General features: G+C 39.1%; 1 protein-coding gene across 3 annotated transcripts; it reads left to right on the top strand.

Annotated features, from left to right (window-relative positions):
• The first annotated feature begins 63 nt into the window (after positions 1 to 63).
• On the top strand, positions 64 to 27,322 carry LOC106082576 (serine palmitoyltransferase 2). 3 transcript variants are annotated; one of them, XM_013245188.2, is made up of 4 exons: positions 64 to 346; positions 18,157 to 19,248; positions 25,682 to 25,944; positions 26,008 to 27,322. In XM_013245188.2, the coding sequence occupies exons 1-4, from the start codon at positions 155 to 157 to the stop codon at positions 26,222 to 26,224; spliced, it is 1,764 nt and encodes a 587-aa protein (XP_013100642.1). In that variant the 5' UTR covers positions 64 to 154; the 3' UTR covers positions 26,225 to 27,322. The 3 variants fall into 3 exon arrangements, with proteins under 3 accessions (XP_013100642.1, XP_013100641.1, XP_013100644.1); XM_013245187.2 differs by having other exon boundaries at positions 18,154 to 19,248; XM_013245190.2 differs by lacking the exon at positions 64 to 346 and adding an exon at positions 912 to 950 and having other exon boundaries at positions 18,154 to 19,248.
• The last annotated feature ends 507 nt before the right edge of the window (positions 27,323 to 27,829 follow it).

The raw sequence follows: 27,829 nt of genomic DNA, 5'->3' as shown, positions 1-27,829 counted from the left end.
ATTATACCTTGCGTAGGGATTAATTTGCATGTTATAATCAGAACCATAGAACTGTCAAAGAAATCTAGTTAGAAAAAATTTCATTGGTCGCAAGTGAAGTCTCACTTCGCTTATTTACTGTCGCCGCGTTTCACGGGGTTTAACGTTTGAGAGAATGGGAAATCCTGAGGCTTTTACCGAAAACTGCATTATGTCCACGGGAATAGAACAACAATCTAAGTATGACCAGGAACAAGAGGAACTGCATTTGAAAAAATTCAATGCGCCGGCATATCGGGAAATTCGTACGCGAAAAAATAAAAATGGTATCAAGGCTGGGCTGGCCATGAACGGCAATGGTTTCAAGGTAACGCAGAGAACAGGAAGACATACGACAGTGAAACTGAAGCGAAAAACTAATTTTGTTAGCCCACGGGCCAATTAAGTTTGCTGTGCATAAGCTTGAATCAAAAAAGAGTTGATTTTAATTTAGAAAAAACAACGAAACGAATTGAAAAAATAACTATTAAAAATTTACTTAGTGCTCATTTTAATTGGTGGCGTGTGTGTGTGAACGAGCGAGTGAGTGTGTTTGTGTTTTTGATGGAGGTGGTGCTTGTTATTGCCAGATCAGTTGGTTGTTGGTGTCTTCTGTTGAAGGCAAAATAAAGAGAATCAAGTGTTGAAAAATCGATTCGATTCATTATCAAGCACTTGTGACCAACCAATTTCATTATTGGGCTAGCCGCAAGTGAGATTAGTGCAAGTATTTTATTTAATTATAAAACATCAATGCGGCTGGATACAATTTTCAATGGCGCAAACGAAAGGTATTTAATAATCCATGCAAAATCTGGCAACTGCTGTGTGTTTAGACTTGCGGCGGTTACGCATATTTTCCACATCTGCCACTGCGGACTTCTTGGGCGTGCTCGTCGTTCGTGTAAATGGCCAAAAATCCAAATAAAAAAGTACAACCACCCTCCAAACATTTTCTATCGTGCGAGTCACTAAATCTGCACTCAAGGAAGTTGAAAACAATCTCAGGCGATATCATTTTTTACTCTAATTAGTGTCTCGGTACGGGAGAAAACGTGCCACTTGGCGATATATACCTATGAGTGACTAAATAGGGACTAAAAAAAGTGTAAAATTCGATTATCAACGTCATTTATAAAAATAAAAATTTATTTGCCAAATGTCTTTTTTTACCTTTTAGAGTGAGGCTTATTTTTATTTCTCTTTCTAATTTATTTCTTTTCGAAATCAAGATTAATAATCGAAGATTTTCTTTGCAATGATTTTCCCTGACTGGGATTTGAACAGCCAACCTTACGATTGTGAGGCGTATGCTATCCCTCTATGCTACCGGCCTTTCTTCATTACAGAAGGCTAAGTTAACATACATTCTCTTGTTTGGGTTTTTTTGAGTTAGCGTCCAAAACAATAACAAAAAATCTATTTTTAAATTTGTAGCAATAACAGTTGATTATGAGAAACTAATTAGCGAAACATGAATGATAGAATTTCGACAGTAATGCATTTTGTTGTTGTAAATCTTGAAATCTCTACAAACTATCATACAAAAGGACCTAAAAAGTGACTATTCTGCGAGGGAGTGAGAAAGTCACTTCCAAATGTTTGGAGGGCAATTGTATATATTATTTATGTATGTATGTACGTGAGTGTGTGCATGATTTCTGTATGAACCCAAATTAAACTGTCAAATGTGTAGAAATTGGGGAAAAGTTTTGTTTTGACATTTACCATCTTAAGGTGACCAGTTGGTTAATTTTTTAAGGGCTGCTTTGTGCACCCTTAATTAAGGGGGTGAATAATTCAGTGTGTTTGGTTGTGTTTTTATGCGTGCATGTGGTTGAAAATGTAACATGTTCTCTGTAAACAAACTTTGTGTTGTGCTTCCCAATGACCTCAATTGTTTTTTTGATGCACAGAGTGACGTCGTGACGCATGTTCCAACAATTGTCAGTCTGAGGTTCAACTCGTGCCTCAAAATAATCAATAAATGCCATGTCTGTTCTTTATCTTATCACAGGAGTAGGTTTTCCAGTACTTAACGTTATATTTACGAGGTTTGCTCATAAAGTAATTTCGTTGGAACATGCAGCGGAAAATTGTCACTTGACAAAATCTGAAAATTGATTTCTAAATGGAAGCATATGGATTATATGGGCTTTCGCTTTATTTCCATGAATGATAGAAATTATTGATTACTGACAAAAATTAATTAACCAAGTTACTCCAAAAGTATCGGTAAGCGATCAGCTGATTTATTGCAGCTCTCCGTATTCTCTTTAGTTGTCATTTAGGTGTCAGATCAATTGCTGCGGTGGTTACAATTGAAATCATTACTATACTATTCCTTCCTCATATCTGCAGCTAAAAGAACAGCAACAACAAGCTCCAGGCATCAGTTCTAGGGACCTCAACGACCTTGCTCACCAATAGCAGCTAGCCAAGAAACGCTACACACACCTGCATGTATGTGCCTGCAAAGACAACAAAAACGGCTGAAAAACAAGTCAGGCAGGACAACGACATCGATCGATTGATCATACTCGTCCAAGACCACCATAAATCACAGAGTTGAACAATCGAATTACTTTATAATCTCTGAACAAAAATGGGCGGAATAGTAAGGCTTCAAAGCCTTTACCAACGGCAGCTTTCAATGTTCTCAACGCAGAAGACATTCCAGCCAGTTGCGACCAAATTTTCCAGCCAAAGTGATGAAATTCGCAGATGAACATGATGAGCTCGACAAACTAAGTGAAAAGGGCTCGAATTATTAGAAAGTTGGTCGGTGCACGCAAACGGATAATGTGCGTTGAGGACACATCGAAAACTGCAACACCTTTTCTGTTGCCAGTAACCTGTGTTCGGCGTCCGTTTTCAATGGACGGCAGATACCGGAGTCGAGACGAAACGGTGCAGGCATTTTGCCTTTTGGTAGACAGTTTGTAACAATTTATCATAAGCTATTGGCCTACAACAAATTTCGATGTTGAACTTCTTATATATACATTATCTAACGGAAACCCTTATTTTGTTCATTTCACCCTGGTAATACTCACCAAATATAAATGGCGCTCCCCGTTCTTAAGACAAGGAAAACTGTACGCACAATGGGATACAAATTAATTCGCTATTACTGCCTTATTTCCAGCACACCTTTCAGACGGTTTGCGCAATACGAACAGCATATAAAAGCACTCTCTGCCAACATGTGGACGGACGGCTCACCGCTCCCTTTTTCGACAATCTCAGTTGCGGTCGAATACTTATCTTCGTTAAACTACAAATTCCCTGGTAGTTGGCATTACATTTTTCTTAAATATTGAGCTCTTCCTCATCGAGATCTATACATTTAATAGAAACTTTGGATTCCATCCCTCATACTCCTTATCGAAAGTTACTTGTATTTGTAGATCATACCATACTTATGTATGATTAATTCGTAATTAGTAGTTCACAAAAATGTGAGTCATGAGATGGAGTAGTTTGTTTTCCCTTTTTTATACACTCCACCACAGGATGGGGGAACAATAACTTCGTCATTCCGTTTGTAACACATCGACATATTTGTATAAGGTATATATGTATATATATCCTTGATCGCCATAACATTTTAAGTCCGTCCGTCTGTCTGTGGAAGCACGCTAACTTTCGTAGCAGTAAAGGTAGGTATTTGAAATTTTGCACAAATTCTTCCTATTAGTATGGAAGGAACAGGAAGTATTTTTTCAAAATTTCAAATGCCTAGTGTAAGTCCCGGCATGGGTTTACTATGAGCATCATAAAAGCTGGAACTTTGAGCTCCAATTTTTGTGGTGTTCTTCGTTAGCACGAGAAGCTCAGCCCATTGCTCTCTTCGCTCTTTGATACAGCTGATTCTCCGCGACTGCCCTTGCAGTTACTCCGTATGGAGCATACCACTACCCGCAACATATGGACGCGCCCGGTAGCTCGCAGCAAAGCTTCTCGTATCAGCAAAGAAAAGCACACAAATCGGACCTCAATGTTTCAGCCTGTGTGGTACTCACAGTTATTCCGTGGCGTGCTGTGATATTTTGTTATTATCTCGGATTCACTGGTCAAATGAAAAGGGGTCGATTATGGATAGCAAGCCAATTTCAGTTGCGTTGCCAACGGGCAAATTTGTAATAAAAATTCCATGCCATGTGTTTGAGAAAGTGGAAATTCATCTATAAAAAAATCTATAGTCTATGATGTAAACACAGAATTGACATCTTAATACCGTCAAACCAGCTAGCTGTTTACAGCTGTTCGCGTAAGCAGCCAGCTGTTCGCGTAAGCAGCTGGGTTCATTGAAAACTCTGCGACTAAGGTGGGGTGCGTCCAGAGGGATCGGGGTCTGAGTCGAGTGGGTCTGGCTGGGCAGTTAAAACAGTTTCGTGTGAAGTCATGTAAAACATGTCACCTGTAATAGAGTATGGTTGTTGTTGTTGTAGCCACATGTTTTTTTATGTGTAGGATAGCAAGAACCTCTTAAAGGTCCATAAGTGAGCAAGCTCGTTACGGTCCATAGGACCGATCGCCGCGGAACGTTATTTCCATTGATTATTTAAAGGCGCCTATAACTCGCCTTGTTATAAAATATCATAGGCACTCAGTATTTACCGGTGCCGGCCGGTCTCTTACTGAGACTCTCCACTCGATACCGCTGATTGTCTGCGACTGCAGTTGTTATTCCATTGGTTATCTAACTGACCTTGTCATAAAGTATCATAGGCACTCAGTATTTAAGCAAGAGTCGGTGCCGGCCGCGATTGCAGCTGTAGCTACTCCGTACAGACCATTTCACTATACGAAACCATTGTACGCTGAACTTCTCTTCTCAGCTGAACTCTAATTACCTATCACGCAGCTTACCGGATTTTGAGAATGACTTGATAGTAGACCACAGCATACTAATACATACACTTAGGCTACAAGTGCTTCAATGTCTGTATGGCTGAATTCTAGACTCAATCCCCTGATTCTAGTGTCACTAGGATTGGAATGACGAATCACCTTAACGCTCACCTGCGAGTTCAGCAATGGAGATGTATGGGAATCAACTGCTGATAGATGAGATGCGATGGGGCCAACTTTTTAGGTTATTTTTACTTTATGTTTCATAATCTACTTTTTGGTCCATTGTGACGTCATAAACATTAATTCCTGGTAGGTTTGAAGGTTTAAGCAGAATAATCAGAGTGTTTGCAAAAGACCAAAATCCATGGTTGTAGTTTTATAAAGATAAGCCCCGTCAGTTAATTTTTTTTTATTAAATTTAATTTTGGAAACAATTATGCATTAAAAAATTATATATGTAATATAGATTTTTTGGGTGTGGTGCTAAAGAATTTTTGTATCCCCCCGTTTCTGCATAGCTTCCCAGAAACGAATCACTCCAGTTTGCTGAGCATACCTTGTGTTTATATTTTTTTTCTTTTTTGATTTCTCCTCATATGATCTAAATAGCCGAAATATTTTTCTCCGAATAAATTCAATGAACGAAATTAGATTTCTATTAAGAATCCATTTGGCATTGACTTTTTGCTGTCTGAACTGCGGTCACGAATGGGTGGCAGGCAAATAGTGGCGCTGGTTCAGGCATCAATTAACTCATGTTATGATAGATCATCATTTTCACCAACCACCAGCTACAATGACTGAAATACTTTTCCCGTCCACTGACTACTTCACTTGTAGGTAGTGCTCGTACGTACAAGTGTACTCAGTGTACTGACTATTATAACCCCCTCAAAATGGATGTTGAGATTTTTGTGGCGTTGTTTTTTTTTATTTCAAAAAGCAAAAACAAAAACTATAGCCTTCTATTAGCAGTGACTCGCTAATGAATTTAAAAGATCTGATAAATTTTTATTTGTCCAAAGTTCATGCGGAGTGTTGGTGATGGTGGTGGGCTGCTTTTAACTGTTGAAAAGAATTAACCAAATGTTGTCGTACATACAGTTGTTGTCGTGACAGTACGTACATTTCTCGCAAACGATGATGATGCCTTCTATAGGTGTGAACTCAACTGATTTTGTTTTCTAAACACCATTGTGAATATGTGTATAAAAATTTTTAAGCTTCCATTGAAATGCTAATGATCAACGCACATTTTGCATTTGTTCTGTGTTAATAGTTGTCTAATGTTTATACACAAGAATAGGCATGTCCATTATGCTTAGGTTTTGTTTTCTGTTAACATTTTCTCATCATTTTTGTGTTTATAAACAAAACTAAAGTCTTCAGATGGCCATTGTTGAAGTTTTCGTTTTTGTTTAAAAAACCAAAACATGTCCATACACATATTTGTACGATAAGTCTGCACACGTATTTTAAGTAGAGATTTATTGGCTTTAGTTAAAACAAACGCCAAATGAGCATTTACCTGGTGTTCTGCGTTGAGCCTTCTTTAATGATACGCGGAACTAAAATATTACGTGCATATTTGTGGTATACGCTATAATGCAAATTTGCCCACAAACATTCCATTAAGGAAAAGGCGGGCAAACTTCTCACACATCAATGAGTGCTGTTCGATTCAAGTTTTTAGCTCAATTATAAGGGGAATTCTTTTCATAGCCGAGTCCGAACGGCGCACAGTGTTGCCTCTTTGTGTATTCGTTGGACAAAAAAAAAGTAAGAGCTAAAATAGAGTTAGAGTTTACATAACTAGAACTTTCGACAATGGTATATTTGAGTGTAATATAGAAAAATGTGGAGTACGGTCCAAATCGGCCTATAACTGATATAGCTCCCATGCAAACCGATTTCCTGATTAACCGTCTTGAGACCCCAAAGTTCGCAATTATTACGCGATTTGTCTGAAATTTTCGATGATGACATCTGTGAAGAGTCTCAACAACTACCACAAGTATGTGGCCCAAATTGGTCTATACGCTGGTATAGCTCCCATATGAACCGATTTCCCGATTTAACATATTGAGCCTTCAGATGGTGCAATTATTAGACGATTTGAATCCCAATTTCCAAATCCCTGTTTCCAAAAAGGGGCCGAAAAATATTTTTGTACAAAATAATCCAAAATATTCTATTTCTGCAGGTTTGTGCAGTTGAAATTTAGCTTTTTAGATTCTGGACACTTTACTGAAAAACATAAAAAAGAATTAGAACGGCCCAAGTCGGACCTATTGTTTTTGTTGGCAATAAAAGAATCAAGTTTAATTTAACAACTATTTAAATCTACCTTTCTTTAATATAAAATTGTGCGACAATTAATTCGATTAACTTTTACAAAAGTCTACAGCTGAAGTCAAAAACTCACGCGCAATAAGCAATTGCTTCTTCATCTTCGTCTGTCAGCTGAAGAGTTGCCATCTCGTTTACTCTAAGTAGTCGGCAAGTTCGGGGTTGCCACAGCCCTTTTTAGATCTAATCTGATGAAAATATCAAATGGTAGCAAAGTTGTAGGGATAGTAAAAATATGACGTTAAGTGTGGTGAATAATTTTTGAGTAGCCCAGGGGCTGTTAAGATTTTTGACAGCACAGCAAATTTTGACGTTTTGTTGAGCAAATTCCCATGTCCCTAATAGTAAATTCATTTGCATTTTGGTAACCAAATTGCGCTCGGCATAACTTAGCCGCATACATTGTGAGCAGATGCCACTAAAATTAAACGACTTAATTGACATAAAATAAGTAAAATTATTGTTATTACCATTGGCAACAGGATTCGACAAGATTGTTATTTAACAATAATGGACAAAAGTACAGTTTTTTGTTTGTAGTTTATTGAAATGATGGCGTCGCCTTTTGGTGATTTTTCTATAATGGCGTCAATGGTTTTTTACCTGGCATGAGTTTCGTTCATTATTTTCATGTAAACATCTCCATATCCATTACTCCATATTGCAACGTTCGGATTTGCAATATAACTGCCAGCAGTAATTGAAAATATTTTTGAAAAATATTCATTACGTAAATAGTATTATTTTCTGGCTTTCTGGCGCGACATTTTTTCGCGATAACTTTTTTTAAATAATAGAATTTGAAGGAAAAAACTTTCTGATTTGATTCAGTAGGACATTCCCTCATTACTAATAAAAAAAAAGTATAAAAGTATAATGTTTTCATTGGGATTTTTATAGTGTTTCAAAAAAGTAACCCTGAAAAATGAGTGTTTTCAACTGTGGAAAACGAATATAATACCAGCCTTTATTATGTGGCGCGCACATCTTGTTTACTTTTGATTTTTGACAAACGTCAAAATTTGTCAGTGTTAAAAAAATGATCGATTGGCACAGCAAAATGAATTTTTTTCTCACAAGTGTGAAAAACAACCCCTTACGTAATTTTAGTAAATTGCTATCATTCGACACACGCTCTTTGACAGTACTTGTTTTTTGCCTCTTATTTAAAACTAACGGTACTAACCAAATGCTCATTGCTGCGATACCTGGCATTGACAACACACTGCCAGTACAACAACAACACAAGTGAGCTTTGAGTAATGTCCTCTTTAAGATCTTATTCTATTTTATATTGAGTTGTTTACCACTGACCGGCAAATTGTTTATATACTCTAGAAAGGAGCTAGTTTCATGGCCCATTGAGGGGTATGGTCGAGCTGATGGACGGAGCCTTTCTTGAGTTCTTTGAAAAAAAGACAAAATGGCTCTGCGAAAGGTCCAATCTATCCTTTTTTAGGTGTCACAAACAAATGCATTAATTTATTTCTCTCCGAAGAAAATATGTCCAAACTGTACGAATTAAATATTGCTCAAATATGTTATCATATCCCTCTAAAAAGACCGATCTACAAGTAAGCGATCATATCCATCATCTCCAATTTAATACATGTATGTATCACATAATATTCGATCGAGGACTATTCCGCACTTCCCACACAATATTTGTATGCGAGTGGGAATTTTATTTTTGGGGGCGCCATTTCTATGCACGTACATGTCCATATTTTTAGGTGTTTGTGTGTGTGTGTGTGTGAGAGAGAGAGAAAATTGGGAGTTTATTATTTGAGTGTGTTAAATATTTGTGGCGTGTTGTTTCTATAATCTCTTGTTACGTTTTCATAAACACTCATACATAACAACAATTACTTTTGCCTCTACGTCTATGGGTGAACATATCCACATACATATCGGCATAAGTATATAAATAATAACAATAATGATAACGATAATATTAACTACCCAGCCAAATGAATCGCATTTTGTTTGGCAGATACCAATTTTTTTTTGTATTCTTACCACGTTTTTTTGTCTGTGTGGAGTACTAAGCATTGATTCAATGTTCACCTGTTCACGTCATGTAATCGCGCCATTTCACCTTTTGGAGTGAGGAGGGGGTGTGTATTTACTAAAGTGTAGTTGTTGTAGTTTTTGACGATAATAACGGCCAAATTATCTGTAGTGCATTCCCAAGGGCTTTTTTACTTAGCAAAGACAATGAGTTCACAGACATATGATTGGTCATGGTGATCGCCCCATTTGGAAAGTAAATTTTGAGTCATTTTGAAAAACTACTTTCATTTAGTTCGAAATAATTCACGTAAATGTTCAACTATAAGAACATTCTAGTTCCATTTGTTGGACCCAGCAGATTCAACTGTAACAAGTGGGCGAGACGAATCCAGGCGAGACAATCAGACTAATGTTGTGGACTTTAACAAGGTATTTAGGCGTGTACATTTCTCTGCAAAGACGTTAAGACTTGGCAACAATCGGATCGGCACTCATTGATATGAGAGTTGTATTTGTCATGAACAAATCTGCATTTTGCTTTATATCAATGAGAGCCTTCATATACTTACCTTAGAGATAACATGTGATCGGTGGTTGATTTCCGCCTCTGCTAGGTGGCTGTCATGAATGCGGTTTAAAACGGTCTGATAGAATCGCCGACCTTTTCGCTCTAGGCAATGAAGATCGACGATAAAAAGGATAAAAGGAACTTAACCAGGAGATTAGCAAGTTAGTTGGTGAATACAAGCGGAAAGTTGGAGCATATCGGAAGCTGCAATACAAACTTGGAAGCCACTAAATTGTGGTCGACATTTAAATCTCTCAATAACCCGCCGAGAAAACCAGACTCGGAATGGTGTATAGCCCTTTTTTCGGTAGACAATTTAACGAGCACCCATTGAAAGACAAGGAAAAAATTCGCATTCTACGGAAGGCAAGGAAGCTCCCAATTGACGCAGAATCCATCTACTCAAAATATGGCCGAAGCCATAAGGAGGGCCAAGCCATCAAAGGCGAATTGGAAGTCAAATACCTGATGGACACCCTCAATCTATCTATCCCTTCTCTAGTCATATCCATATCTCGGATATGGGTCGGTTGGTTCCTTTTGCCGATCACTCCTATCTAACTACCCACCGCCTGAACCACAATCCATGGCAGCCGGCTGTGCATACCGGATTGACCCGATGGATTTCTTTATCGGAAAGGGCTGTCGCCTCAGTGTACAACACACTGCTACAACAACCGCCTGTACCAAAAAGGCCCGGTGATAACTGTTCAGGATAACTGACCACCACATAGATTAGAACTCTGAGATCCGATTTGTGTTGTTTTCAACGTCAACACCAGAAGTTCAGTTGGGAAGCTAGCGGGAGCATCCACAGGTTGAGAATAGTGAGATGCCTTTTATACGATGTAGCTGCAAATGCAGTCGCTGACAATCAGTGGTATCGGTGGAGAGTGTTGTTGAGAGGCCGGCTATTGCTTAAATTCTTAATTCCTGTGATACTCGATATGAAATAAGTTATTCCCGCGGCGATCGGCCTTATGGACCAAAACCTTTACCTTTGGAGCTTGACGAGGACCGCTAACTCCGCATACATGTGTGGCGATAATAACACCAACAACAAACCCTTCTCGTGGCCCTTGACCCTTCAAAGGCATTTGATTTGATCAGTCACACCACACTCATTAAAGACATCACGTCACGGGATAACTGAGCATCACACAGGCTGGAACTGTGAGTTCCAATCTGTGTGGTGTTCTTCGTTATCACGAGAAGCTTAAGTGGAAGTGGAATGCTCCGTATCGGAAAGTAGCTGCAACTGCAGTCGAACAACTAATCTAACTGCAGGCAGAATCACTATGTACTGCTGCTATTGAAGTCACATTTTTAACCCACCCCCGAAGGATGGTGGTATATTCATTTTGTCATTTCGTTTGCAACACATCGCAATATCCTTTTCCGACCCTATAAAGAATATATATTCTTGATCAGCGTAAAAATCTAAGACGATCTAGCCATGTCCGTCCGTTTGTCTGTTGACATCACGCTACAGTCTTTAAAAATATAGATATTTAGCTGAAACTTTGCACAGATTCTTTTTCTGTCCATAAGCAGGTTAAGTTCGAAGATAGGCTATATCGGACTATATCTTGTTATAGGCCCCATATAGACCGATCCGCCGATTTAGGGTCTTAGGTCCATAAAAACCACATTTATTATTCGATTTTGCTTACATTTAGGACAGTGAGTTATGTTAGGCCCTTCGACATCGTTCTTCAATTTGGCCCAGATCGATCCAGATTTGGATTTAGCCTCCATATAGACCGATCCACCGATTTAGGGTCTTAGGTCCATAAAAACCACATTTATTATCCGATTTTGCTTAAATTTGAGACAGTGAGTTGGGTTAGGCCCTTCGACATCTTTCTTCAGTTTGGCCTAGATCGGTACAGATTTGGATATAGCTGCCATATAGACCGATCTCTCGATTTAAGGTTTTGGGTGCATAAAAGGCGCATTTATTGTCCCATGTCGCCGAAATTTAGGACAGTGAGTTATGTTCAGCCCCTCGACATATTGCTGCAATTTGGCCTAGATCGATCAAGATTTGGATATAGCTGCCATATAGACCGATCTCTCGATCTAAAGTCTTGCGCCAATAAAAGGCGCATTTATTGTCCGATTTTGCCAAAATTGTGTTAGGCCCTTGTACAACCTTCTTCAATTTAGTCTAGATCGGCCCAGATTTGGATATAGCTGCCATATAGACCGATTTCTCGATTTAAGGTTTGTGGCCCATAAAAGGCGCATTTATAATCCGATTTCACTGACTTATGTTAGGCTTTTCGACATCCGTTTCGTATATGGTTCACATCGGATCAATATTTTGTTATACACAATTGAACAATGTCTTGTACTTATTAGTATTTCGTCCAAATCGGAACATATCGCGATATAGCTGCTTTGAGTCATAAGGTATGCATTTTCACCAGATTTTGACAAAAGGTGGTTTACATATATACCCAAGGTGGTGGGTATCCAAAGTTCGGCCCGGTTGAACTTAACGCCTTTTTACTTGTCCATTTTAGGGAACTTTTCATGAAAATTAAAAATTGAAAAAAATTAAGGAAATTTTTTAGAAAATTAATGTTTAAAAAAATGTAAAGTAAATTTTCCTAAAAAAAATTAATTTATTTTTATTTTATTTATTTATTTATTCGCATCTTTGCAACACTAAGCCTATTTGGCCAAAAATTCGCATTGCATATGTAACAATATGCCCAAGTACAAAAATAAAACTTAACTCTCACTAAAATCTAAATTATGAACTATTCTTATTTGATTACAAAAAAAAAAGAAATGGTTATTATAGGCTCCCCAGCCAATTAAAAACAAAACAGGAATAATGAAAAGCATCTAATCCTATGATGTTAGCAACAACATTCATGAAAGAGGAAAAAAAAAAAAAAAAAAAAAAAAATACTACAAGCGTAGAAAATGGCACATGTTCAGAAGCGGCAGCAAAAGCATATGGAAAAAGAAAAAAATAAGTCAATTAAAAAAGGGGCAAAAAGCAGAAATCAGGATTCCTCAAAGTTAAAGTAACCTGTAATTTTCAATCGAAAAGCATTGTTTGAATGAGAAAAAATTCTCAAATCAATAGGTAAAAAATTCCAGCACCGAGCAATACGTACAGCGAAAGACTTTTCGTATGAAGAACATGATATCCTAGCAATAACAATTTGAGTATTTCTAACCGAACGGGAGAAGGTAAATAAATCGCGTAAAGGAAAAGGTACACCATTTTTAATTATTTTATGAAACAACAGCAGGTTAGTACAATTGATATAGTTCTCGAAGGAAACACCAAGAAACTCTCTGACGAATTCTGTTACATGTTCACGCCTGCGGACACTAAATACAAATCGAACAATGATATTAATAATACGCCTTAACCTCTGAATGTTGCCTATGGTAGTACCAGACACAACCTCAAGACCATATCTAATAGAAGGCATTAACAATGCATGGGCCAATCGTTTTCTAACCCATAGAGGCAAATAAATGTTTGTAGAATATATCCTACGCAGGGTATAGTACACTCTACTATGTACATGGTCAATATGAGCCCCAAAATTTAGATTCTTATCAAGTACCAACCCAAGACACTTAAGCTCATCCACAAAGCTAACCTCATCATATCCCAACAAAAGATGAAAATCAAACACATTATTTCCAAACAACAAGGCTTTAGTCTTTAACGGGTTAATTGTGAAGGCATTAGTACTGGTCCATCGACAAACTTGACCCAAACAACGATTAATTCCAATCTCCAAAGCATCAGGACAATCACGTTGGCCATTAAAAAGAAGTAGAACATCATCTGCATATAAGAAAACTGTGCAAATAGATAGATCTAAGCATTCAGGTAAATCATTTATGTATAGAAGAAATAGCAAGGGCCCCAAGACCGAACCTTGGGGAACACCAGAGGCCAGAGGAAGAATAGAGGAAACATTGCCATTCAAGCTAACAAATTGAGACCTACCACCTAAGTAGGATAAAATAAGTCTGCATGCAGAATTAGAAAAATTGAATTTTGAACAAAGTTTCTCTACTAAAATCTTGTAAGATATGGAATTAAATGCCTTAGTCAAATCAAGGGAAACCAAAACACTAAATCTATCCAAATTGTTATTCATTCTTATAGAGTCCGTAAGCTGAAGGAGTAAAGTGGTTGTACTATGGCCTTTACGAAATCCATGCTGGTTTTGAAAAATTCTATTTGTAAATTGTAAAAGAATCTGATCTTTCATAATATGTTCGCAAACCTTCGACAAAACAGGCAGAATGGAAATAGGTCTCAGATCTTCCAGGCTATTGACCGAAGCTCTCTTCGGAATAGGAACTACACGAGCTGTTTTCCATGCAGTAGGAAAAACAGAGGAAGTCAGAATTGCATTTACCAAATCCAATATGACACCAGATAGATGAGGAAAAAGAATATTTAAGAACTGCACAGAAACTCCATCAACTCCAATTGCTTTCGACTTAATCTTAGATATAGCAACAGCAATATCATCAATACCAATGCAATCAAAAGAAAATCCATCTTCACTAAAAGAAAAAGTATTGATATCAATAATATCATGCAAATTAGATTGCGCGCCATGCGCAAAGAATTCATTGACGTCATCTATGTCGCCATTGTACACGAAAGCATCATCACCAATGCAACCAGAACCACGAAGCACTTTCCATAAACCATCCGCATTAAGCCCACCGAAACGTCTTACAAAATACTTCCGTCTCTCTCTCCGAATTAGAGATTTAGTTTTATTTCTATATCTGCAAAAAGTTCGCCAGTTTTCTGGTGTTCTGTTCAATTGGTACTCAGAGTAAGCCATATCCCTCAGAGACTTAGTGAAAACAATATCGTTGGAGTTCATCCACTCATCACCAAACAAAACGACTCTTTTCCTCAAAACAGGAACAAAAGAAAAAAGACTTTCAAATAGGTTTGTCAGAATAGTACACTTTTCATTTACATCTGAAGACATGTACATATCAGAGAAATTAAAACTGTCCAAAAAATTAAGAACTCCAGACATATCAATGTTATTGTAGTCATAAAATTCCACAAAGGGATCTGTCCTACTCATGCGAAAATCAAAAGCCGCAAATATCAATGCATGGCGAGAAATCGCAGGGCATTGAACCTGGTCCGATAAATGTTCACTTAAATTAGAACTCAGGAGCATAAAGTCTAACAAGGTTGTGGTGCCATGCACTGCATCAAAGTGTGTGGGCCTAGAATTGTGCAAAACGGATAAACATAATCTACAGCAGGTCGAACGAACTAAAGAAGAAGAAGAAATATTGAACAAGTTGCAATTGAAGTCACCAACAACTATTATATTGGAAAACTGTATGAAAAGATCACGATGAGTTTCCTCAAACGTGGCAAAATCACCTGGAGGAGGCAGGTATACAACCCCAAATAATATCTTAGCCGAACCAGAATAAAGTTCAATAAAGAGAGACTCACACATCCCCAAAATGGAACTTTTAAAAACCAACTTATGTTTAAGGTTCGATGAAATATATATGCCTACGCCACCGCCCCTAGAATTCTTGCGGTCATTTCTATGTAAAGTATATCCTGGAACATTAACAGAGCGTGAAGAAACAGGGGATTTAAGCCAGGTCTCAGAAATTCCTACAACATCAAGCTTAGATTCATATAAAATCGATTTAAGTTCATCAAATTTAGATGAGTAAGCTGAAGGTCTCATGCTCTGGCAATTTAAATGGGCTACATTTAATTTGTCATTACATTCTCTCAATATTGAGTTTATAAAATTGTTGTTGCTAACAACAGGACCAAGGTTTAAGTTAGAAGACATCAAAGGTATAAGAATCTTCTGTTGCGGGGAGCCAAAAATTGAGAAATATTAGTAAACTAGGTCTATTTGTAATCATAACGAAGAAAATCCTAAAACCCATATAATATATTAAATTTAAATTCATATAATATATTAAATTCAAATTACTGCTAAGCAGCTGATCATTATAAATTATGAGATCCATAAAAAAAACTAACAAATTATTTGTTATATACATACATAATCAATCGAAGTATTTACACATTTGTTCAGAAATAGAGAAAAAAAAAAATACAAAAATATTCAAATTATTCAAAAATTTTCGAAAATAGAAAAATTTACCAAAAAAATTGTTAATCAAATCTCTAAGAATTACAATAAACGTACGTGTAGAACGGATTATGATGTTTCGCCACCAGACGACTCAAGAAGCGCAACGCACTCATCAACACCACGAATAACTTCGCTTCCATCATGTAACGATAACTTGACCCTCAAATTGTCACCGTGCAAGATTCTGTATTTAACAGCCAGTTGTTTTCGAAGTAGTTGCTTGCAAATCATGTTGAAGTGGCTTGCTGCAGGAGAATAGTGATCGTTTAAATATACCCGGCGTTCAACATCATTGCCAGCACCATTAAAAAAGTCACACACCCTCAACGACCGTGTTTTCCAGTATTCGCTCATAATAGCATCTCGAATCATTACATTATTTAATTTAAGCAGAATAAACTTTCGGTTACTTATGTAGCAAACATGGTTTATGTCTTGCTTAGTAATGTCAACCTTGAAGAAAGCACCTAATGAGACAACAGTGCCAACTAAATCAGTAATTCCACCGGGTAGGCCACCAATGATTATGTCCCCACGATTAAGACGTCGATGTAACATGTTATTTTCCATTTCCAACTTGGAAATCCTAAGAGATGTTGAAGTTTCCACAGATATTATTTTTTTATTACATTCAACAATGTCTGCTCTAATGCCACTCATACATGTAGACATCTCTGTTTTTATATCATCCAAAGCATCTTTAATCGCCATTTGGTCACTATTATTCTTTGTGATGAAATCATCCAGCTTTCTTTCTAAACTGCATATGTCAGTAAAAAAACCATTTGTGCCAATATTATTTTCACACGAGTTACATATAAAGGCGCTTGATTTCACAGACCTCAGCGCAAGTAAATCTTTCTCCGATAGTTTGACGCAGTTGGCATGGAACCAGCGGGAGCACAGTCTGCACATCACACTCCCAGATTTATTTATTGGCTCCTCGCAGCAACCACATTTTAGAGATTTGTTTCCCGGCATAGCTCAGAAATAATAAAGCAGCAAACACAACAGCAACAACAACAGCACGCAAAGAGGAATACAAAAATATCAAAATATCCAGTTAGGAATTCAGCAATAGCAATGCAATAACAACGGCAACGATGGTTATGCAACTCAACACCAGCTTGGGAGAATATGATTCTCTGTAGATTCGGCCAATTTACAGGAAAACTTGATAAAATTCCAAAAGCCTGCAGTTTGTTTAATGTAAAGCGCGAAAAAATACTTCAACTTTTTAAGAAAATTAAATTTTGTAACAAATTAAATTTTTTCAAGAAAATTAATTTTTTTGGCAATTTTAATTCCTTAAGAAAATTAAATTTTTTTTAAAAAAATGATTTTTTTTTAAAAATGAATTTTTTTTTAAAAAATTAAAATTTTGTAAGAAAATTAAATTGCAAATATATTTTTTAAGAAAATGAAATTCCGAGGGCAAATTCTGTGAAAATCTAATTTCCTGGAAATTTTTTCTGAATATCAAATTTCGGGAAAATTTCTACTGTAATACTAATTTTTTTGGGGAAATCAAATATTTCGGGTTTTTTTTCCTAAAATCTAGTATTAATGAAATGAACGGAGAGATAAGGCAGTAAATCCTAAACTGTATCTTTTTTAATTTTCGGGTTTTTTTTTGTTGTTGGAAGAATAATATCGCTCTGTCATCGATCCTATATTTAACTCCATATCAGTTTTTCACTTCAAGTGCTCGTGGTTCCCATGTTTTGTGATGATTCACAAAATAGAAATGTCATAAAACATATACTCATACATAACAATGGCTTAATATAAAAAGGGCCTAACTCACTTTTTTTCAAAATGGCATTTTTTGTTTATTCCAGCAGGCAAATGTCATAACGATTTCAAAAAAAAAATGTCTAAGTTAAGCTTTTTTCCTTTACCTGCAAAGAAACAACAAATTTAATAAGCATTTTTTTGGTTTTTCTAGAAGGAAAATGTTACTTTCTAACTTGCCTCAAAATTTCAGGCGGATACAATTCCAAATAACAGATTTATAACGATTTCAAAAAAGTCAAGCTCTTTCTTTCTCCTCTAAAGTACCAAAGTCGAGTTAGGCCCTTTTAATATTAAGCCATTCATATGCACATCAATTGGTATTCATGCTAATATTTCTGTGAATAATTTGTTTAATAAACATTTGCATTGTTTGTTTTTGTTGTTTTTCAGCAGACCACAAATGGATTTTATCCCCGAGCGACGAGTACAGCCACAGAGTATGGCGCCACATCGAAACCTTCTGCAGCCGATCGTAAGCTGCCACCCGCAGAAGAACATCTCCAGAAGACTTCGTTTGAAGAAGTTCCCCTACGCACCGCCTGCCTTACATATTTAGGATTTTATCTGCTCATGATATTGGGCTACCTCAATCAGTTGCTATTTGTCCCCAAAGTGGCCAAAGAGAAGAACCGTGAGGGCTATGTTAGCCTCTATGATGCCTTTGAGAGTTTCTATTCACGTTATGTGTACCGTCGGATAAGAGACTGCTGGAACAGGCCCATTTGCAGCGTACCCGGAGCCGAGTTGACATTGAAAGACCGTGTAACGCCCGACTATGGCTGGAGCTTTGAGTTCACCGGCACCGAGACCAGGTGTCTTAATTTGGGCTCTTACAATTATTTGGGCTTTGCGGAGGCCACAGGCGCATGTGCCGACAACTCCGAGAAGACTTGTCGAGAGTTGGGTTTGGCCCTGTGCAGTCCCCGCGTAGAGCTGGGCACCACCCAACTTCATCTCGATTTGGAGAAACTCACAGCTCGCTATTTGGGCGTCGAAGATGCCATTGTGTTCGGCATGGGCTTTGCCACGAATGCCTTGAATTTGCCATCAATTTTGTCACCCGGCTGTTTGGTGTTGAGTGATGAGAAGAATCATGCCTCGATTATTTTAGGGCTACGCTTGTCGGGTGCCACCATTAAGGTGTTCAAGCACAACAACATGAAGGACCTGGAAAGAGTTTTGAGACAAAACATTGTCTATGGCAACCCCAAGGCTGGCGGCAAACCCTGGAAAAAGGTGTTGATCATTGTCGAGGGTGTGTACAGCATGGAAGGCTCCATATGTCGTTTACCCGAGATCATTGCCCTGAAGAAGAAATACAAAGCCTATCTGTATTTGGATGAGGCCCATAGCATTGGTGCTTTGGGTCCCAATGGTGGTGGTATTGTGGATTATTTTGGTGAAGACCCCAAGGATGTGGATATTCTTATGGGTACATTTACAAAGAGTTTTGGCAGCGCCGGAGGCTACTTAGCAGGAACAAAGGTGAATATTTATTTAAGATTTTGAAAATGAAAATTTATAATAATCAAACTTTTGTCGACAGCTTTTTGAAAATGTGATTGTGATGGAAATGTTTCTACAATTTTCGATTAGTTTCTTTTGTCGAGCAAGTAAATCGGCGAGGTGGTCCTTTATTGCATACATTGCAGATGTTATGGATAGTATTGACTAACCTCGACAGATCTTACTGTGATAGATCGGAAGAAGTTTAAGGTAGTGCTCCGCTTCTAACTAAGGAGATGAACACGTCCAAATACGTGGCATCAAATTGGTACTCATGTGTGGATTACCACATGTGGCGTTGGTAGACGTATTGTATTCACCCTTAGGCCTCGCAGGTTTGGGCATCTGCGTTGAACCAGACATTCGTGTGGTGCTGTGTTTCATACAGTGCAGATACGATTTTGCTACACTATTCGGACTAAATTGTGCCAAATTAGTTCTGAAGTTTTCTTACGCTGGCTTTTCTCGTAATCTGCAGTGGGCGGCGCGTATCCGCTAAGGAATATATTCGTTCTGTAGGATGAGGTCGCTAGCTGAACCTTTTATTCGAGACGCATATTGCAATGGCCGATATATAAGTCCTGTTTTGGTAGAGTTTTAAGATGGGGACATTTCGCCCCAAATGTGGATATTGAATTCATGCCATTAAAGCGCAGAGGTAAGCAAGTCTGCCAATGAGGCTAAACGCGTGGGCTCAAATCCTCGCGAGAACATTCAAAAAATTTTATGTGGTGGTTATCTCTTCCCAATGTTTGTGACATTTGGGAGGTATTAGAAGTCATGTCGCACTGCGGTACACCGTTGGCATTAAGCTGTAAAAAGGAGTCCTTTATCATTGAGCTTAAACTCGAATCGGACAGCACTTATTGATATGTGAGAAATTTGCCCTTGTAGTGAGCAAATTTTTGCTTTACTCCCTTATACCTACCTTTCTTTGGACTCCTATGTTGTAGTGGGTAAATATGTTAGGTTTGGAGTGTATTTTGGGAGTGATGTGGCCACCCAGACACTTGACTCTTAAAGTAAATATAGTGCGGGGAGGTGTAGGTGGAATGGTACCTCAGACATTTCGCCCAAATATGCATGACAAATTCGTGCTCTACTCCCAAATACCTTTCATTTAAGCCCAAAATTGTCGTGGTCGATTAATATGTACGGTCAAAAACCTTTCATTGGAGCCGAATATTGATATGTTCGGGAAACAAGTTCAGTTTAGGGGTTGCTTTGGGGCTTACCCACAAACCCTTGGCTCCAAAACTGGATTCCTTTTCTACTCGTAAATACATTAAATTTCAGTCCCATATTGTCGTGATGGCTCAAATAACCTATTTGAGGGGATTTAAAGAGGTTAAGCGCCACCCAAATACCCTTAACACAAGTTTAAATGTCATTTTCCTAATCTACATCCAAATTCCTAATATGCCCCTTGGGAACTTCTCGCGATGGGAACACCACTCATTACATGGACATTAAATTGTTTTGCCATATTCCTAATCAATTCCCGAATAGCTTTCATTTGAGTCCCATAATAACATGAACGGCCAATATGCCCATTTGGGGTTTTTTTCGGGGTGGGAACACCACTCATTACATGTGCATTACATTTTTTCCATATTCGTAATCAATTCCCGAATACCTTTCATTTGAGTCCCATATTGACATGAACGTGATGGTCCCATATTCACATGAATAGTTGGAACGGGCCGCTGGGTACTTAGACCCAAATTTCAATACCATATTCGTATTTTTATCTCCAATACCTTTCATTTGATACCCATATTGTTCTGACCGGTCCACTTTTGATTTTGGTGATGTTTTTGTGGTAAGAGGGAGCGTGCGCCCCCCTTCCGATGTCAACAAATTATAAAACCTATTCCTCCGTCCTGACCATATTCGTAATCTACTCCCGAATGCCATTCATTTGAGTCCCATATTGCAAGTGATTCCTTTTGTGGATAGCTAATGTATGTCAACTGGAGGCAGACTTTGATTGTCCTCAATGAAGCGTTTTGACAAGTGTTAAGGTTTCTGCAGTGTGTATTGGTCACTTTTGCGGCCTACGTTGGTTTTGCTTGCCCAAGATTTGGGTACCTTGTTTCCGTTTTCTACCTTAACGCAGATTGCAGAGCATGGGCGGACGACGAGAAGTGGCTATCAGCCGGCAGCCGGTTGTATGTACCGGATTGACCCGATGAATTCCTTCATCGGCAAGGGCTGCCGTCTCAGTGTACCACACACTGCTACTACAACAACCCTTTTGATAGTAAATCACATTTTAATGTGATTTACTATCAAAATGTGGTCGTGTGTTGCATATAGGGCATCCGGATCTTAATTGGGCCAGATTAGTTCTGGTTTTTTAATGGGTTGATTTTTGTCGTCGTCTGCAATGGTTGGCGGGTGTATGATAGGGTCGTGGATATCTTGCAAACCCGATTTGTATGTTGTCGCTAGGTTAGTTGCAGCTGCGGAAATGTTCACAATGATCCTTTACCTCAAGGATCTTCGTCTCTTTGTATAGATAGACAATTTGGCGACAGCGCGTTTTGGCATGTCTGAAGGTTCTGCACTGTGCTGCACCACGTTTATGCTCCGTATTTTAATAGAACTTCCTTCTCCATTCCCTAAGTGCTGCCTGCAAAAGATTTTAGAATCTTGTTTCTGTTTCTTACCTTCACGCAGATTGCGGTAGCATGAATTGACAACGATAGAGGCCCCGGCACGGGATAGCTGTGAGCACCATGCAGCCTGGAACATTGAGGTCAGATCTTGTGGTGTTCATTGCTGTCACGAGAAGCTTAGCTGCGAGCTACCGGGCGCGTCTAAAGGTTGCGGATAGTGGAACGCCCATAAGGACCGCAACGGCGGTCGTGGACAATCAGCGGTATCGAACGGAGTCTCAGTGAGACGCTGGGCGACATCAGCTGTACAAATACTGAGTGCCTATGATGCTCGATACGACAAGGCGAGTTATTGGTGCCTTTAAGTAATCAATGGCAACAATTTCCCCGCGGCGATCGGTCCTATGGACTGGAACAACCTTGCTCACACACAGGCGCTTGCCGAGGATCGCCACCTCTACATGGAAATGTAGCTACAACAACAACGAGAGAGACTGTCGAGGGTCACCCCTAGGACCTTGGTATCATTTACTGTCCAAATTCTTTGTCCATCCAGCTTATCTGTTATTCCCAGTCGCCAGGACACAGCAGTCTTCCTAATATGATATTATCACCACATCAGTAGGGTGTGGAGAGAGCTAAGGGAGGTAGAGGCTTAACATTAACATCGACGCGTTGCTAAAATGAACGTATGGCTGTCGACCGCTCATGTAGTTCACAATCCAACTCTCAAATTCTATGACAGCCGATTGTATGTACCGGGTTGAACCGATGGAGTCCTTTATCATCAATACTGCTACAACAACAAAAACAACCAAACAACTCTACGTCGAATTCGGGCGATAAGACTCAATGACTTCATTAAAAAGTCTGGTGTGATTGACCGTATAAAATGCCTTTGAAGGTCATGGGCCATGAGAACAGTTCTTTTTCTTGTTCAGACTGTGGCGGGAAGTGCTGTTGTAGAGATGTGCATCTGGGGGGGGGGGGTCTTAAAAGGTTCAGATTTTAGCCCTTCGGGCCGTGCTTTCTTGCTGTTCTTCCGCCTAGCTACTGCTACGCTGGCCTCATTTGGACTCGGCGGTATATATCATATACCGTTATCAAGGATTGGTTCTAGGATATCTTCTACTTTTGTAAACAATACACTGCTGCGATAACATCTACCAAATGTATCTGTCACCAGATATTTGCAAGAGGATGTGCCTGCACCTAAGCTATCGGATTTTACTGGGTGCCCATGATGCTCAATAGGACACGGCGAGTTATTGACGGCTTTAAGTAATCATTGGCCATTATATTCCCTTAGCGATCGGTCGTATGGACCGGAACGAGCTTGCTTATCTATAAGAGCTTAACAAGGACCACCACCTTCACATGAAAAGGTGGAGTTAACAAAAACAACAATTCGACTCTTCGTCAAACTATGGAGATCAGATTCGAAGACTTTATAAAAAGTCTGGTGTGGTTGACCATATAAAATGGCTTTGAAGGTCATGAGCCACGAGAACCATTCATTCACAGGTCATTTTCTTGTTCAGACCTTGGCTGATATATGTCGTGATGGCGGATAGGGCTGTTATAGAGCCGTATATCTTTCGGAATCCATAGCAAGGGGTCTTAAGGGGATTTAAGCCCATCGATTCCTGTTGTTGTTGTAGCCACATTTTCATGTGGAGGTGGCGATACCCGTCAAGCTCCTGTAGGTGAGCAAGCTTGTTCCGGTCCAAAGGACCGATCGCCGCGGGAACAGCGTGGCCGTTGGTTATTGAAAGGCGCCAATAACTCGCCTCGTCATATCGAGCATCATAGGCACTCAGTATTTGAGGAAAAGCGGGTGCCACCTGGCCTCTTACTTAGACTTTTTGCTCGATACTGAGGATTCCACTATCCTCAATCTGTGGACGCGCCCGGTATTTCGCAGCTAAGCTTCTCGTGACAGCAATGAACACTACACAAATTGGAGCTCAATGTTCCAGCCTGTGTGGTGCTAACAGCTATCCCGTGCCGGGACGGAATCCGTTGTAGTTGTTGTTGTTGTAGCAGTTTATTGTGTACTATCTTTCGTCTGCTTGATTCTGTTGAGTGTCAAGACCCAGGAACTCCGCGACTAAGATGGGGTGCGTCCACAGGGATCTGGGTCTGAGTCGAGTGGGTCTGGCCGGGCAGTTAAACAGGTGACGTGTATCGTGCGGTCCCTGGTTACAATCGGGACATACATCTTGCACGTCGGCATCAATCCTAGCTCTGTGGGAATTGAGGCGGCTGCATCTGCCGGAACGTAATTGAGCCAGAACCACTCTGGTTTGCCGGGGGAGGTCGATTTCTTCGTGTGCAATGGGTGGCGGTCGTTCTCCAAGGACTACATTCACCCGGTAGCCAATTAACGCGTCTGCTACCGTGTCTGCATGAATGTTGTTCAGACCCGCTTGATATGCCGCTTGATCTAGAGGTTCTCTCTTGTAGCGCTGGACCTCACGTTCTAGATCGTGTAGATCAACCTTAAGGCTTCTGGGCGGTGGGTATCTATCCATAAGATGATGATTTGGATGATTTCTGCGATAACAGCCCAGAAGGGAATCCGTGTTGATGGTCTGCTAGAAGTAGGGAGGAGTTTAAGTCAAGGTGCTGCAATTTAAGTGTCTTTGCGACCGAGGATAGGAAAGATCAGCCAATTTGTCTCCCCCTGGTTCGCGGATTTGGCTGGCAGAAAAAACCGAAACCACCCAACCTATTTTTCATGTCTAGGTAATAACCAGGGTAAAAATGAACTGAGGGTGTCCTTCAAATATTTGATTTCAATCTCATTCTTGTGCTTGAGCATCATCATCGATATGCCATCTAGACCAACAGCCTTGATTGTTTGGTTCTCCCTCACACCTTAGCTATGTTGACGGGTCCGAATCATTGTACACTGAGGCGGCACACTGGTTGTACACTAAAGCGGCAGCGCTTGCCGTTGAAGGACTCCATCGGATCAATCCGGTACGTACAACCGGCTACCATGGGATTGCCGTTCATTGTGTTTCGGTTTCGACTTTGAGTTTTCTTGACTTTCTTAGAATGATTCTTGTCGCCTTGTTTCTCCTTAGGTGTTCCACAAATTCTCTGCCAAAATGATCCGTGCATCGTTTGTGGTCTGGTATCCGTTGTCCATTAAAGGCTATGGAGATTTGACGTATTTTTCACCCCAGATTTAAAGACTTCACTGTTGACCGCAGCTTACTGGCACTCGAGCTTGTGTTTCACATCTGCTCGTGCTTGACTTTTATGCGGATTTTGGCTAGCCTCCCATTCTAAGGATAGGGAGGTTCTGCAACCGTCTTCCAATATCCTGGCCCTACAATTGAACTCTTGTATTGCCTCAAGATATCTACCCTTCCCGGAGGCCACCGTAGCGCAGAGGTTAGCAGGTTCGCCTATGACGCTGAACGCCTGGGTTCGAATCCTGGCAGGCACATCAGAAAAATTGTTCAGCGGTGGTTACCCCTCCTAATGCTGGCGAAATTCGTGAGGTACCTTGCCATGTAAAAACTTCTCCTCAAAGAGGTGTGGCTCTGCGGCACGCCGTCCAAACTCGGCTATAAAAAGGAGGCCCCTTATCATTGAGCTTAAAATTAAATCGGACAGCACTCATTGATTTGTGAGAAGTTTGACATAGTTCCTTAATGGAATGTTCATGGGCAAATTTGCATTATCTACCCTTTTCTTCCTAAGAAAAATCTATGTCCTATTCCATTTGATATATTTAAAAGTCTTTCTAAATTTGGTTTTTGTTTTTGTTTTTTTAGAAACTGGTCGATTTTCTACGCACAAATAGTCATGCGCACTGTTATGCGGCGACTATGTCACCGCCTGTGGCACAACAAATTTACACCTCAATGAGCACCATTATGGGCCTGGATGGCTCCGATATTGGCAGGCGGAAAATTAACCAGCTGGCACGTAATACACGTTATTTCCGCAAACGTTTGGCCCAAATGGGCGTTATCACATATGGCCATGAAGATTCGCCGGTGGTGCCAATGTTGGTATATCTATTTTCCAAAATTGGGTAAGTAACTATGAACATGCCTAATAGAGGAAAAAAGTTAAATTTGTTTTTCTTTATCTACAGAGCTGTGGTGCGTACCTTAACTACCCGCAATATAGCGGTTGTGGGTGTAGGCTTTCCGGCGACGCCTATTATGGAGGGACGCATACGTTACTGCCTGTCGGCGGCCCATACCAAAGAGCAACTGGACTATGCTCTGGATGTGATTGATGAGATCAGCGACAATTTGGGTTTGAAATACTCTCGCAAGCCAAAAGACCCCAATCCCATAGAGTATTAAGGTTATAAGGAGTAGTAGTTAGTAGTTGGTTGGTAGTAATGCTCCACGTCTGGAACTCTTGAGCTATTCTATTTATCTCTCTCTCTCTCACTCTTCTCTCTCTCCCTCGCTGTGTCTTTTTCAAAACAAAAAAGAATTCCAACTACTTTTGGGACTTTATAACCTAAACACCGCCCCCTAAACATACACACACACCCACACAAAACACATACACACAATACAAAATATGAGCGCAAACCAAATTTATTTAAGAGCATTACGCTAAGAAAGAAAGTAAAAAAAAAAAACAATAATTAGTTAAAAAATACACTCACAAAACGAGAACAAAGTAATTAATATGAAAAAAAACAAACTTTTTAAATTTTTGCTTGAATCAAAAATCCAAAAAAATGTAAAAAAATGTGAATGCTAATGTAAAAAATACAAGAACAAAAAAAAACGGTAACACAAAATCTTGTTGCAGTTGACCATGCCCCCAAACAATCCGTAACAAAAAAAAGAAGGGCAAATAAATTTCAAGCGCCATCTCATCTTTTAAGACCAATTTTGGTTGCAAAGGGGCACACTTACACATACAAACAAATCTATTTTAGAAGAAATCAAAAAGAAAAATGAAAAAATAAACAGCAACACAACACTTAACTTCTAATAAAGTCCAATTTGTTTAGTTCATAAGTCTCTATTATTAATGGATTGTTGTATTGTACTATTTTATGTAATTTATACGATTACAGGCAATGTTTTTGTTTTTTGTTTTGTTTTTTGCTTTCCTTCGATTATTCCTTAATTAACTAAAGCCGTTGAAGCAAACAAAAGGGGCGCGCGCGCATCTTTGCATATTTTTATACATACACACATACAGATAAGGTTTTGTATAGCTTCTATAAAACGCGTTCTTTTTTATTATAATTATTAGAAATTCGTATACACACACACACACATACATATGTTGCGTATTATCATCACCTGAAATGCAAAACGAAAAACGTATTGAATAATCGCCCAACAATTTTTGTTCACAATGAACAAAGGCAAAACAAAAATAAACAAGGAAAAGAAAATAATAATTGCCCAAAAATAAATAAAACTCTAATTAAAACCATAACAAACAATTTTATCAATTGCCGATATTTATTATGATTAGAGAAAAATAGGAAATGTTAGTTAACAAGAACAAGTGAAAAGGCGTCAAGTTCGGCCGGGCCGAACTTTGGATACCCACTACCTTGGCTATATACATATATGTAAAGCACCTTTCGTCATAATCCGGTGAAAAATTACATACCTTATGCCCCCATAGCAGCTACATCCAAATATGATTTGGACCATATTTGGCACGGACATTGAGTGGTTTAATTAGTACATTGTTAAGTTTTGTAGAACAAAATATTGGTCCTTTTGGTACATATATACAAATATAGACCGATCTGAACGACACGGATGTCGAAAAGCTTAACATAAGTCACTGTGTCAAATTTCGAAATCGACTTAAAAAAGCGCCTTTTATGGGGCCAAGACTTTAAATCGAGAGATTGGTCTATGTGACAGCTATAGCCAAATCTGGACCGATCTGGGCCAAATTGAAGAGCGATGTCAAAGGGCCCA

The sequence above is a fragment of the Stomoxys calcitrans genome, chromosome 3 (assembly GCF_963082655.1).
Source record: "Stomoxys calcitrans chromosome 3, idStoCalc2.1, whole genome shotgun sequence".
NCBI lineage: Eukaryota > Metazoa > Arthropoda > Insecta > Diptera > Muscidae > Stomoxys > Stomoxys calcitrans.
Note: the sequence above shows the minus strand (reverse complement) of the source record. Positions and strands in the feature narration are given on the sequence as shown.

Excerpts from the sequence above, each read along its gene's own strand:
- LOC106082576 (XM_013245187.2), top strand. The coding sequence starts at position 155 with ATGGGAAATCCTGAGGCTTTTACCGAAAACTGCATTATGTCCACGGGA. Across the intron at positions 347-18,153 it reads TGAACGGCAATGGTTTCAAG|CAGACCACAAATGGATTTTA; the intron begins GTAACGCAGAGA and ends GTTGTTTTTCAG. Across the intron at positions 25,945-26,007 it reads TATCTATTTTCCAAAATTGG|AGCTGTGGTGCGTACCTTAA; the intron begins GTAAGTAACTAT and ends CTTTATCTACAG.